This window comes from Chaetura pelagica, unplaced genomic scaffold, assembly GCF_000747805.2.
Source record: "Chaetura pelagica isolate M959 unplaced genomic scaffold, ChaPel_1.0 scaffold294, whole genome shotgun sequence".
NCBI lineage: Eukaryota > Metazoa > Chordata > Aves > Apodiformes > Apodidae > Chaetura > Chaetura pelagica.
In genome coordinates, this window is record NW_009953068.1 from 1,159,106 (window position 1) to 1,173,346 (window position 14,241).

At 56.1% G+C, this 14,241-nt stretch overlaps 1 protein-coding gene across 1 annotated transcript in view; it reads left to right on the plus strand.

Annotated features, from left to right (window-relative positions):
* The first annotated feature begins 11,541 nt into the window (after positions 1 to 11,541).
* The window catches only part of SEZ6L (seizure related 6 homolog (mouse)-like), a 22,832-nt gene continuing 20,132 nt past the window's right edge, over positions 11,542 to 14,241 (plus strand). The window contains exons 1-3 of the mRNA XM_009996860.1: positions 11,542 to 11,641; positions 12,149 to 12,961; positions 13,121 to 13,254. Of these exons, the coding sequence (XP_009995162.1) occupies positions 11,542 to 11,641; positions 12,149 to 12,961; positions 13,121 to 13,254 (1,047 nt within the window). The remainder of the gene's footprint in view (positions 11,642 to 12,148; positions 12,962 to 13,120; positions 13,255 to 14,241) is intronic.

Below are 14,241 nucleotides of genomic sequence, written 5' to 3' on the forward strand. Positions count from 1 at the left end.
AATAACATCACCAGGAGCCACGCACGAGTGCCAGCAGAGCAACACCCGTGCTTTACAGGAATATAAGAGGAACAGCTGACAAAGCCCCTCTCCACTCGTTGACTGGAATATCAAAGCTCTTCTGGGGAGGCTTGTCGAGTGCTGGAGCAGCACAGCAGCTGCAGTGGCACACGGCTTGGGTGGGAGCAGAACTGCAAACAGGAACCCCAGGCTGCTGGGGGAGGGAAGGGGCCTTAGACATCATCCAGTTCCAAGCCTGCTGCTGTGGGCAGGGACATCTCCCACCAGATGAGGTTGTTCCAAGCCCCATCCAACCTGGCCTTGAACACGTCCATGGGTAGGACAGCCACTGCTTTTCTCAGCAGCCTGGTGTTCCAACAGCACAGCAGGGTCTAGTCCCACACACTGCTTCCCAGCACACCCACCAGGAGAGAGGAGTAGGGCTCAAATAAGCCTCAAGGACTGGCTTTTAAGGGCTTTCTCATTTAGCCCAATCCAGCTGCAATTAATGAACCAAGCAGGCAATAATTTACCTGAGGGGCACAGCATGGTCACGTGGGATGGGTAGGGAAGGGTGGGAACTGGCCAGAGCTTCCATGTGGGTGCAGAGGAATGTGAGACTTCTCCTTGTAGGGGGGGAAGTCCTGATGTGGGTAGCACAGGAGGGCAGCTGGGAGGTACCTACAGTGAGCACCTGCTGCCAGGCCCAGCAGGAGAGGCAGGGACACAGTCTCTGCTGCTGACACAGCCCAGACAGAGCACCGAGTCCTCCTTGCTTGTTTATGACCTGCGTTTAGCCTTCTGCTTCTCCATTTTGGGGGAACATGGGGGTTTCCTGGGCACTGGTGGTGCCTGGGCAGTGGCACTGGGAGTGGTGGACAGGGGATCCGGCACCTCATCAGGCTCATTAGCTGGGTGCACCTCATCAGGCTCATTAGCTGGGTGCAGCAGCCCTGCCTGCCATTGCTGCACGCTCAACAAAGAGCCTGTCAGCTTTGTTCCCCACGTGCTTGCACCCCCACAAAGCCTGTCATCATCCTTTCTGATACAATTAAGATCAATCAACTGGAATAATAGAGCAGAGGTCAAGGAAGGCTGTTACTTCCTTGGGGAACAAGGGGCTGCTTTCGTCAGAAATGCCAGGGAGCCAGCTTAATTGTTCCACGTTTCAGAAATTACCAACATGCCTTCTAATTGCATGTCCCTGGAGGAGGGACCCGGGAGAGGCTTTGTCTGGGAGCACAGGGGCTGCCTGGCCCTGCAGAGAGCTCTGTCCCCACAGGCTCCAGGGCTGCTGCCACTGAGCAGCACAGCTAAATTAGCTTTTGCCAGGGTCATCTGGGCCAAAGCCACCAACCCCAGGCTGGCAGGAAACTATGCCCTGTGCCTGCCCAGCTGGTGTGGAATGGGTGCAGATGGATGTGGAAGGATGTACAGGGATAAGGAGGAATGCAGAGGTGGCTGGAGCCAGGCAGGGCTGGGGGCTGCATTGGGAGCAAAGGCACCACTGCTGCTCACTGAGCAGGAGGACTGTGCTTCTCTCCTGACACCCTGATGGCTAATGAAAATATATTTGCTATCTGTATTAATTAAAATAAAGTGCAGAGCTCGTCTTGAGGCTCTGTGGGAGAAGCCCTGTGCAGGTTATCATCATCCAGCACGACACAGTGCAGAAATGGAATTAGTTCTGCCAGGCCATCTTTAAAGCACAAATCACTGATGGCTGATACAGCTGAGAATTAATTATATATAAACCAGTGTCACTGAGAGCAAAACGAGGACTCAGAGGAGCACCAGCAGTGGCCCAGGGATGTCAGGCCAGGCTGGGCATGGGCTGGGGCAGGGCAGGCTGTGCCAGCTGGAGCTGCTGCTCTGCCTCAGCAGAATGACTCCATTTTTATTGACAATTTTTTTTAAAAAAATTAAAAACTGCGCCTTCCATTTCTTCAGGCAAATCTGGTCTGAACCCAGGTTCACTTCTGAGCAAGGAAGGCAGCCAGCAGTGCACCCTGCAGCAGGCTCCTGAGCACGGGCTGCCCCGGGGAGCTGCTGGGCTGCCAGTCCCAGCTCCCCCTGACAAAAGGAGGATGTGGCACCTGAGGTGCAGGCTGTGACATTCCTCGGAGGGAAAACACTCTGCCAAGAGGAGGCGACCGGCAGACAAGCTGGGGGTGCAGAGTGTCCTGCCCCTCGGCCACCTGTGGGGCTGGGCTGGGCTCGCTCGGCTCCACCAGGACGTGCCAGGCTGGCAGCAGGCACAGGGATGGGAACAGGCAGCTCTGGGTCTCGTCCTAGTTCCTGACAGCCTCTGTGGCACAGACAGTCCCTGGAATTGATGGTGTCCAATAGCTGCAATAACCACAAACACCGGTGACCCAACACTTTCCCTGCCTTCCCGATTGCTGGCAGCAGGGCTGCTCACAATCTGTCAGGGATCATCAGATGCCAGAGCTCCATCATTTCAGAGGAGTACAACAGGGGTCTCTTCAAGGGCAGCATGCAGGCAGCAGGTGGGCAGCTTTCTGCCCAGCCTCTGAGAGGGGGGGACATGCAGAGAGAAGGGTTGTGTGGGAAAAAGTTTCTCCTCCCCAGGGCAGCTCCTCTGGGGAGCCCAAGGAGGCTGCCTGGGTCTGCTCTCTCTCAGCAGCTTGAACTAGAGCCACTCTGTGACTCTTACATCCTGTGAAAGAGATATAAAGCACTGGCAAGCTGCTCTGGCAAAAGGCAGCTCAGCTCTACCCCCTGCCTTGCAGTCGGTGCAGAAGCTGCACCCTTGGGTTGGGAAAGAGCTGAATCTCCAGCTCCCCCAGCCTGAGGAGCACAGGACAGTGATGCTGCAGTGCCAGCACAGGGCTGTCCTGGTCACCTGGATCTCTAACATGATTTTTTCATCTCACATTTCTCATTCTGGAGCAGAAATCAAATCAAACCAAGCTGTGAACACCCTCCAGACAAGCAGAACAACAGGAGGAGGTTTTGAATAGTCAGATAATCCACGGATGTGACTGCCTGGAAATGAGAGTATGAATGATTTATAGCCAGGCATGGAAATAGTCATCTATTATAATTAGCCTAAACTTTGTGTCTCCAGATGTTTTACAGCTGTGTATCTTGTAATTGGTTCCCAGCCATCTCCAGACACAGGGAGTTGCAGCTGAACCCAGTGGATGATGTGTCTGCTGCATCCCTGCTGGGCTCCTGCATCCCCTCCATCACCCCAGTGGCACAGAGTGGGACATGAGCTGTGTTGCACAGGTCTGACCTGCTCCCAAGGAGTTAACTGCAGCACTCACTTCTCAAGATCTGCTCCACTGCATCTTAACAGTGACGGGAGATTAATTATTTTCGTCTCAGATAACTGCCTAGAATGGGCTTCTTGTATCTAAATATACTCTCTCTTTAGGAACCCATTTAATTTTATACCCTGATATAGACAGCTAGGCTGGATGATTGGTTGAGAAAGAAGGAGCTTCTCTCCCCCCTGTTCAATTTGTATCCTGAAAAGCTGCCAAAATACTCAGTTTCTTCACTCTGGGTGGGCCCAGAGGAATGAGCATCCTGGCTATGGAGCCCAGGAGAGCCACAGGATCACTTTGCCTTCATTCTCTCACCCTCGTGACAAACCCCTCCAGAGCAGGGACAGCCAGAGGACATGGCTGCAGAGGATGGGAGGGAGCAGGGACAGAGCAGGTCAAGGGTGTCCATGTTTGGTGCTGGCTGGGGCCAGCCTGGGGTGCATCTGGCCAAGATCAGTGGTTTGGCACCAGGGATTTACCAGAAAGACTAGAAAAACCCATGGGAAACTTTCTATTTGCACCTAGTGGGGCTCAGCTTTCAAAAAAACAGAATCACTCCTTGAAACCACCCTGCTAATTTGTTTCTATTGGCCCCTAACAAGGCAGAGACCGTTTCTTTCTTACATTTGAAATTTTAAAAACCTGCAGGGTGAACTCAAGCTAACATCTGCATCAAAGTGCTGCTGCCTCTAATGGCTTCGCTCCCCTGCTCCCCAGCAGCTCACACAGCTCTGCAGGAACATTGGGATAATTAACCCCCCATCAGCTGGAGGGGCCGTGACTGTGCCGAGCTGGGACAAGTCAGCACACCCCAGCTCCTATCCTTCCCACACCATAATTCTCTTGATTCCTCTGTAATTGGAGGAGTCTCTTTAACTCCTCTTCCTCGTTAGCTGCTGGTGCTCCTCACCCAGGGACCTGGCTCCTGGGTGCCTGCATCCCTTTGGGAAGGGGCTGGGCCTTTCCCAGCATGGGCTGAGGTCATCCCTGGGGTTGCCAGGGCTGCTTCATGCTGGGGGTGATGCTGGGGGGGCAGGGGTGCCATGGCTGGGGCACAGCTGGGCCAGGGCATTTTGGGGATACAGGGAGCCACAGGCAGCTCCCAGAGCAGGGGGAGCAGCAGCAGGACCCCCAGAGCCACAGGAGCCCATGCAGAGCTGGCACAGCCAAAACAAATGTCCGACAGTCAAAGTCTCATTGATTCCATCTCTGCAAAGCAGCACTGGGGAGGAAAATCCATTTTCCTTGTATCTGGGAGAAGTGTGTAATTTGCTGGCATCTGTCAGGCTGCTGCAGATCGTTAGAGCAGTTACCAGCTTCTCTGGAGCACGGGAGGGGAGAGGTTTCAATTTTGATTCCCATATTCCTGGCAGTGTCCTTGCTCCTGAGCAGAGTCAGGCACAAGCCACCTGGATTGGCCACTAAAGCAGGTTTTTACAGAGCATTTCATTGGCAGAATGTTCCTGCACCTGCACACAGCCCCTGCCACAGAGCCTGAGCCCATTGCCCCCCCCCATCACCAGAGACCCCCCTCACCCATGGCCACTCCTCAGGGCTTTTCCACCTGTCTCAACCCAGGGCTGAGGCCAAGTGTGGGCACAGGTCTTTGCTGCCACCCTGGGCTGTGTCCCAGCCCTGTGTCCCCTGCTGACACAGCAGGCCCCCAAGTTCTCACCAAGCCCTGCTTTGACCACAGGCAGCAGGTGCCAGTGAAACACTTCTCCTCCTGTTTGCCTTTTCTGACAAGCGTGGGCTTTGCTGCCAGTGCAGGAGCCACAGCTGGGTGGGCAGTGGGAGGACAGTGTGGGCCTGGTCCTTCCAGGCCACAGCTCCTCAGGCTGGGCACCACTGCCAGCATCCTCCCCCAGTAATGAGCTGTTTCCATGGCAACCTTATTTGAGCGTTGCTAGTGACACAGATGTAAATTTTTAAATGAAATATTCAGACCACAGCCCTGTGAGCATAAATAAACCTCTGCACATGACCAATTGAGCAGCATTTTGAAGCAGTTTGGGAACCACCCAGGGCATTCAGAAATTCAGGAAAACTGAAGGAAAACACCCAGATCCCACCCTGGCAGCCCCAGCCCCCAGCCAGGTCCCCAGCCCAGCACAGAGCCTGGCACAGCAGGACCAGATCAACCAGGAAAGTTGCTGGTTCCAACCTGCTGCTGGAGTTGAGGCACTTGGGGACAGCACAGGAGGGATGTGCAGACAGGGATGGGACACAGACGAGTCCTGAAGCTCCTTGACCTCTGCTGCAGCCTCTTCCCATGCAAATCCTGGGCATCTCACTTCTTCTGAGTTATCTGCCTAGCAGTGGTTCCTTGGGACACCCACTGGTGATCACCTCACTGCTATTTTATTTGATTATAGCTTGAACTCTCAGGATGTGCTTGAGCAAAACTTTTTTTTTCCCCATTGGAAAAATAACTTAATTTGCTGAATTATAACTGCAGGAAGGAGCAGGTCTCCACCCTCCTGTTTGGAGACACACAGCTGTCTGGGCTCTACCTTTCAGGCATTTGAAAATGAAAGACTTTGATTCAAGCTTTTCTGCTCTTCAAGATCTATGGCAAAAACCTTTTAAAATCTGAAACCAAACCAAAGCATTTCCAATCTATCACACTGGGGTGTTTTGATGGACTCGAGCTGCTTTATTCCAGATCTTTGGTTCACACTCCTCTATCTTCTTTCCTCTCTGATACTGAAATCTGCACAGTGTGTGCTGTGCAGGCCCCTTTGCCAGCAGCAGAATTGATGCAGCCATGGGAGCAGCTTTGGAGAGGAGGGAGCCTTGGTGTAGGGGGAGGTGGGTGCCAGCTGGAGCACCAGGGTTCACCTGGCTTGGTGCTGAGCAAGAGCACAGTGCCAGAGACCTGCCTAGCCTGGGAAAGCCTGGGAGTGGGGGGATCCTCTGCTCCCAGAGCCCATCCACCTCCCCATGCAGTGGTGCAGTGGGCACAGGGGCAGTTCTGCTCATCACAGCTACTGACAGCCCCGTTCAGCTGCCCAGGGAGCCTGTGACAAGGCAGAGATGAACCATCTGCTGAGGTTCACTGCTCAGCTCGGGCCCTGCTCCTCACTGCCTCTGTCCCCCCCGTGCCATCCATCTCACCCTTCAGCAGACCTCATTCAAGGCAGGGAACACGAGAAAAAAAAATGAACTGTTCTCTGCAAATAAATCAAGGCAGCACCTTTTAAAAGGAAAGCAAAATGTTTGTCCCCAGCTGGGCTGGAGGAGCAGCTCTGCCAGCACAGGGCATCCCTGAGCATGGGCTCTCCATACTAGGACAGTGCCCTGTGCCATCCCCAAGCACCCACTCCCCAGAGAGCCCCCTCCCCAGCCATCATCAGCCACCACCCCTGACTGACCTCACAGAAGCACAATGGCTCATTGTCCTCACAGACTGCCCTGGGCCCAGGAGCTGCAATGCCTCCCTGCTCCTGGGCAGCCAGCACACACCTCAGCTGGGGCCAGGGGAGCTGTGCCACAAGGAGCCCAGCCCAGAGAGACACAGCACAGCCTGACTTACAGAAATGCCCTACCTTTGGGAAGCCCTGTGCTCAAGCCACACTTACCCACCCAGGCCTGGCTTTATTGCAGAGCAGGACCAGCTGCCCCCATGGGACCTTAAAGAGGACTTGTTCCTGAGAACAGGGCTCCCCCTAAGCAGGGCATCCCCACAACCAGGGCAACCTGCCCGAGCAGGGCACCCCTAGAGCTGGCACCCGGGTGGGCACACACGGATGTTGGGGTGCTGGGGGTGCAGGATCGATCCCAGCACTGGGCAGGACTGGGGTGAGAGGTGCAGCAGGATGAGCTGCTCCCTGCCTGCTGTCAATCTGCCTGAGCCTGTGGGACGGGCAGGGCGCTGAGCACCATTAATAGTGTCTGTATAAGCTTCTCAGGGTCTCTGCTCTCATCAGATCACCTCAAACCCTCCGGACAGGAACCACCCGACGGGCGATGCCGGCGCCGTCCCCGGAGCATCGGCGTCAGTCACGGGAGCCCCGAGGCACAGACACTCGTGGCTTCTCTCTTTCAGGAGCACAGCAGCAAAATGAGCACTTTCTGATTATTTCAGCATCCTTTTATCAAGCGCTTGCAGTTCCCTAATTCCTGTAAGCCCCCGAGGCTGAGGGGGAGGCAGCAGGCAGAGCTGCCCGCCCCCCGGAGCGGCCCCGCAGGGGCTGCACCGCACGGTCCTGCCTCCTGGCTGGGGCTGCGGGGGTCCTGGGGACCCTCTGTCCTGGGCATGAAGCTTTGGGGCTGAGGGGGCCACAAGGGGTGGGTCCCTGCCCGGAGAGGAGGGGGAGCTGGGGCTGAGCCTCCCATGGGAATGGCACATCTGTGCAGCTTGGCCTCAGGAGGGGGTCCATGGGCTCCCCTGGGCAGATGTCCCCCAGCTGAGGTCCCACCTGGACCCCGGTAGGGCACCACGGTGGCATCAAGCCTGACCACCCAGCACAGCCTTGTCTGTCCCCTGTCTGCCCATCCCAGGGGACACCTGGGGACCCTTCAACCATCCCCAGTCCTGGAGCATGGGCAGGGCAGTGTGGACAAGACACTTTGCTGCCAGCTCCTCCTGGTGCTTTGATGCTGTGCATCCCATCCCCTGCTGCTGCACGAAGGCTCTTGGGGCTGGAACAAGCTCTGGGCAGTGCTCTTGCTTGAAAGCCCTCGGATAGCTGGGGGTTCCCTGCAGCAGGAGCACCTCAGGCCCCAGCACAGCCGTGGCTGCTGTACGTGGTCTTTAAGTACCACCAGTTTCATTTTTATTGCTGCCTGTGGGGAAGGTCTGCAAATTTAGTCTGCAAGTCTTGTTTGCAAACGAAGGTCCAGAAGCTGAAACTTTCATCTCCCCTCTGGGCCCTCTGGGGCTGCCCTGTGCCCAGGAGGGCAGCTGGACCCCCTCAGCGGGGACTTGGGGACATGTGGGGACATGGGAACACTGGCATTGCAGTCACTGGGCAGGGGAAAACTGCCTGAGCCCATGGAGTCCCTGCCCTGTGCAGAGCACAGGGCAGCTGCTCTTGGAGAGGGAACACTGAAAAGCCTGTTTCGCTTTTATGGAGAACAAGAGCTGGGAGCCTATGAAACTGTGGCAAAGGGGAGAGCTTGTGCTCATGTTTAATTGGTTTTCTTTCATTCTCCTGGCCTTGCAATCTCATTCACTCTTTTGCTTAATCCATTGCAGTTCACTCGGTTAATGCGCTTGGGCTGTCCTGGCAAATTCCAGGCCACAACCCCAAAGCTGTCGCTGTGTGCACAGATCACAGGCAATAAGCAGATTTATTTCTGAGTAGCAGAAAACAAATGTGTTCAAAAGAACAAGAGAAAACTCTCCTAAATGGAAAAGAAAAAAAAAAAAAAGAAAAAAAAAGGTTGCTTGCATCTGAAAAAATAATGCCAGAGGACTTGGTTGTTCTTTACAGGCAGAAGGATTGGATGGGCAAGAGGGCACAGCCCACAGGCACATTGGTCTTTGGGGCTGTTCATTTTTCTCTCTGACAGCCACTTTCACCAGGGCATTTGTACTCATTTGTGTGTGTTTTGGTGCCCAGGGCCCTCTGCGAGCAGCTGATGGTGCTGCTCAGGTGGCTGGAAAGCACCCAGCTCACACAGGGTCTTAGGCAAGAGGAGCTGCTTTGGCAGCCCCTGCCCTGCCTGCCCTGCCTCTCTGAGACCCCCCAGCCAGCAGCCCCCCAGCCAGCCCCCCTGGCTCAGCCCCCCACACCCACACACAGCCCAGGAGCCAGCGCTTCCAACAGCAGCTAAGTATAACTCGTGGGGGAGTGCAAGCTGGTTGGAGATGTCCTCCCCAGAGCCCAGCTTCCTTCCTCACTGTTTACATACTGGTATCTAGGCAGATCCCAGAATAGACCTGGAGATGAGCTGTTGTTCTGCATTATGGTCACTTGTGGTCCGCTGTGTCCTGGATGTTTCTGCCCCACCGTGCAGGAACAGCCACCCCAGGAGCAGGGGCTGCAGGGGCTGCTTGCAGAGGATTCCTTGGGTTTAGAGGAGCCTTTCCAGCCTGGAACTGACTGCAGAGTGCTCCTGATCACCATACAAGATAAACCTTTTGAACATCTTGATAGCATTTACTTCCTCCAGAGCTGGTTGAGCAGATTAGATCAAGGTCAAACATGATCATTTCTGTTCCACCAGCTCAGTGTCTCCAGGTTGATTGCTCGTGCAGAGCAGGATGGGTTTGGGCAGGCAGGAAGGGCCCTGCTCTGCCAGGCCAAGCATCTCGTGGAGTCTGGTTGGTGGCAGGGACCATGGGCATCCTCCAGCTCTGGTGACATTCAACAGCCTTGTCCCATGCTGGCAGTGGGCAGCAGAGTGAGAGCCTGGCTAGGAAAGCCCCCAGGCAGCCATCTCCAGCTGACAGCATTTCCTGCCTGCCCTTACAGTGATATTCTTGCTATCGTAACTCAGAGTGGATGCACAGAATTGCTGATAAGTCACAGGCATTAGCTGGCTGGCTGCAGGGTGGGGAGGGGGCTGCAGGGCTTCCAGCCCTGAGTCACAGCCACAGACCCCTGCAGTCCTGGAGAGAAACAAACCAAAGGTGCTAGGGCAGTTTCAAACCTTGTCTCTCACTGTGATTACCCCCTGGGCCCTGCAGGTGGGAGACAGATCAGTATCAGATCAGTATCTCACCAAAGCCCACCCTGATCCTAATATCAAATACAGAAACCTCCTACAGTCCCTCCTTAAGGATAGAGATTCTCTGGTTTCTTCACCTGCTCTGTGGTTTTCCTGAAGCCTCACTCACTTGGAGAGGCCATGGGAGGTGGGACACAAGCAGTGACACCCCCTCTGTGTGTGGAGGTCTCTGCCCCCCAGGAGAGGAGAGCTGGTGGTTCCCTTCCCAAGACAGGAGGCATCAGGCATGAGTGAGTGGAGGAAAGCCAGGGGAGCCAGAGGGGAGCAGGCAGGGGCTGTGCAGGGGCTGCAGGGGGCAGGGGCAGTGCTGAGGCAGCAGGGAGGGAGCAGGGGCTGGCAGCTCCGGGAGGCAGCAGGCAGGGCTGGCAGCACAGCTCCAGTTTGGGGGAGGGGATGCAATCTGGAGTTCAGATCGTTAATCACTTCTCTTTCTGGGAATGTGGAAGATGCCCTTTTTAATCTCCCGTGCCAGGGTACCCCTCTGCCTCCACCCCCCCCCACACTCCATCCTGCCTGCGTTCACTTCCCTGAAATACACATTTGCCCTTTACAAACTAAAGCCTGTTAAATATCTCATTACAGAGTCACTGTGCAGAGTGTTTTATTTCATGCTTTGTTAAGGACAGAATAATTTAAATGTATCCTGGCAAAGGATCTAATAAGAAATTAGCCAACTTTCTGAAAGCATAAAATATGGTTTAATGGCAACATCCGTTAAGAATTAGAGTCCAGATGACAAATAACCCTGGGATGCTGGTTTGCTGTTTCTGGTAACACATCAGCTTTAGGGCCCCAGGTTTCTGTGGGAGCACCCCAGCTGTCCCAGTGCCCGCTGGTGTCAGTGAGTTGCCTCTGGCACTGCCCTGGGGACAGATTCCCCCATCTCCCTGCAGCAGGATGCCCAGGGAAGCCAAGATCAGGGTGGGGAGGGAAGCAGAGACACTTGGGCAGGAGTGGAGGGCACAGGGCTCCCAGGTGCCCAGACACCCTGGGGGGAGACATGGGAGGTAATTCAGAGCCACCACAAGCTGGTGATTGCAGATGATGTGTGTGAAGTGTCTCCTAATGTGCTAAGGGAATTGGCTAATGAATTTGCAGAACCACTGCTAATTAAAGAATGAATTCCTTAAGCTGCCCAGGGCTGGGCGTGCAGCTCAGCGGCTGGAGCAGGAGCAGCAGCTTGTGCTGACCATGGGCCCCGTTGTCCCAGGAAAAAAGTTGTGCCCTGGCTGCCAACATGGGAAAAGGGGCCAGGGCTCTTCTCAGCAACGGATGGAGTTGGGTTCTGCAAAGCACATGGCGAGCTGAACCACTTCTCAGAGCTGGTTGGTGCCTTCCTGTGCAGCCCCAGAAGGAGCAGGTGCCTGGGCAGCCCCAGGGCAGCGGCGGGGCTGGGGGCTCACAGGCCCCCCATGTCCAGCCGGTGCCTGCCCACCCCAAGGGCAGGGACCCTGCATTTCGAAGACCTGGGCTCCAAACCCTCCGGGGGAGCTGAGGGGGCTGGAATTACGGTCTTTAAGTACCACGCATTAATCGCCTTCCCTGGCAACTGCAGTTTCCATGGAAAATGCCGGCTCTGCCCCCGGCAGCTCCGCAGCGTCTGGCAGAGCCCGGCGCTGCTCAGCGCGGGTTTTACACCTCGCAGGGCGGCCAGACTGGCCCCTTGGGTGCTGAACAATCCCGGATTGCAGCGCTGGGGCTGCCCAGGGAGACCCCCCGGCAGGGCGGGGGGTGCTCGGCCGCGGGAGCCGGGGAATCAGCGTCTGTTCCCCACCGGGGAAGACAATGGGAACGAGCCTCGGGCTAATCAGCCTCTCTGAAACAGCCGTGTTTGCTGATGACAATCACAAAAATAAAAGCTTTACACAGAGGCCGAGCCAGAGCAACAAACTCAGCAGGAGCGAGTGAACCTCCCTGAACAAGTGACCTCTAGATAAAGAGACTAAATAGCAGCTCTGAAACAGCAAGATAAGGCCACCGAGTTTCAGCACAAACCCAACTTGCAGGGAACTGGTGCAGGCTCATTATTGCTTTCCCATAAGGAGCCCGCTCAGGAGGGCAGCAGGGGTTCAATCAGCCACAGCTCCTTGGGGGGCTGATTTTGTGCCACCAGAACAGCTATAATTTCATGCCCCAAATTGCCCAAGTCTCACTTTTCCCCATTTTTTTTGCAGACAGTGGATCAGGGACAGCACTGGTCCCCACCAGCCCAGACCCTCTTGGTGCAGATGAGTTGACGGACAAGACGGTCGGTGGAGCTGGGGAGCTTGGGCACACCATGGATTCAGACGGTGGAGCCAAGGGACTTGGGCATGCCAGGGGTTCAGAAAGTGGAGCTGGAATGCTTGGCCATGCCATGGGTTCAGACGGTGGAGCTGGAATGCTTGGCCACGCCACTGCCCTCAACCTGCTGCCGGCCACGGAGGACGGCACAGACCCAGCAGTGGAGGAGACAACACTGCTGGTGCAGAGCCACGTCCTGCCAACACCCACCACCACCCCTGCTGCAAAACAAACTTTCCCTGCTAAGAAAAAGCCACCTGCTCTAAAGCACATCAACATGGCAAGGAAGCACCCGAGGCCCAAGCCCACCCCACCAGGGCCCCCCAGGGCTGCCTCCCTGGCCACTCCACTGAGTTCCAGGCTTCCTGCTGCTTCCCACGAGCCACGTGCTCCAGCAGAGGCAGTGACAGGCATGGGGGGCACAGAGCAGGGCCAGCCAGAGCTGCCCTGGGAGGGCCAGGCCACCACCAGCCTCCCTGTGCTGCAGATCTCCCCGTCCACCCTGCCACCTGCAGCCCCTCAGCCCTTCCCCGAGGGCGCAGGTGATACTGGTGAGGCTCCGACCCCAGCTCCCACCAGCACTGCCATTGAGTGGATGAAGGATGTGGAGAGCAAGGTGCATGGCTCCACCTCAGAGGAGAGCCAAGAAACCATCACGTCCACCATTGTCACCACCACTGTCACCACCACGGAGCCCACCCCAGGTAAGCCCTGCTGCCCCCGGGGGCTGGGAGCCAGGGAGGGGGTGAGGGCCCTGGTGGGGTGCAGGTCAGCACTCCCAGTGCTGGGTTTTGGGGTGGTGGGAGCACAGGAGGGAGGAGCTGGGTGAGTCCATTCCTCAGGGCTGACATGAGTTCCCTCAGTCCTCTGCAGCATGAGCTTCCACGACCCTGAGGGCTACATCGACTCCACGGACTACCCGCCCCTGCCCCGGCACAGCTACCTGGAGTGCACCTACAACGTCACCGTCTACACGGGCTACGGCGTCGAGCTCCAGGTGAGACACGTGTCAGCGGGGGCACCACCCTGTGCCACGGCTGCACAGGGTGCAAAGCCTTGGGCACAGCCACCCCGGGCCCCTGCACTTGCTAAAAGCAAACCCTTCCCAGGGAAGAAACGAGCTCTTTCTGTGGCCATGTAATAAATCACCCGTACACAGGGACTGGTACATCCTGAACGTCAGCGATGAGCAAAGCGGTAAATGCCACGCAATTAGTGTAACAACCAGGCACTGGCAGGAGATGGTGTGGGAAAAGGGCTCAGCCTTCCTGGGAAGCAGTGCCCACTCCAGCACAGCCAGTGTCAGCTTTGCCCCCCTCTCACCTGCCCATCAGGAGGGGTGCAGGCACCTCCAGAGTGTGTGACATGCTCCATCAGCTCTCCCCAAAACTCCACATCCCACTTCCCAGGGAGGCTGGCAGCAGAGCAGGGGCCTTGACACGTCTCAAACACCCTCAGCCTGTGATCTCCCTTCTCATTCTTGCCCTTTCCCCATGTCACCATCTGCATCCAATTAAAATCCATTAACTTTTAATCTGTGTCATTAAGAATGTGCATTACAGAGTGGTAGTTCCAGCGAGCTCACTCCTGCCACCCCTCCGGCAGGCCCAGGGGCTGGGCTCAGCAGCACAGCTGGGGAGGCTGCCCTGGCACCCAGCAGCACTGCAGGGCTGAGCACCTCCGTGTGTGCACATTGCCAACACTTTTCCATGGCAGTAACACTGTCTCCCCGAATCTGCAGGGTGCTAAAGCCAGGCTGCTCCACTGGAAATCCACCTCTGTCCATAATCCATCAGGTGACACTGCTCCTGACCTCACTCCATTGTAAACTGAGATTTTAATGGAGCATAAAATTAGCCTCTCCACCCCCCACCCCCCACCCCCCCCAGCTTTACATCTCGCTTTGCTGAGGCTTCTGAGCGTTTCAGACAAATTAAATTGCAACAGTGGGTCCGTGCTTGCTGGGGGCGGCCCCCTCCTCAGC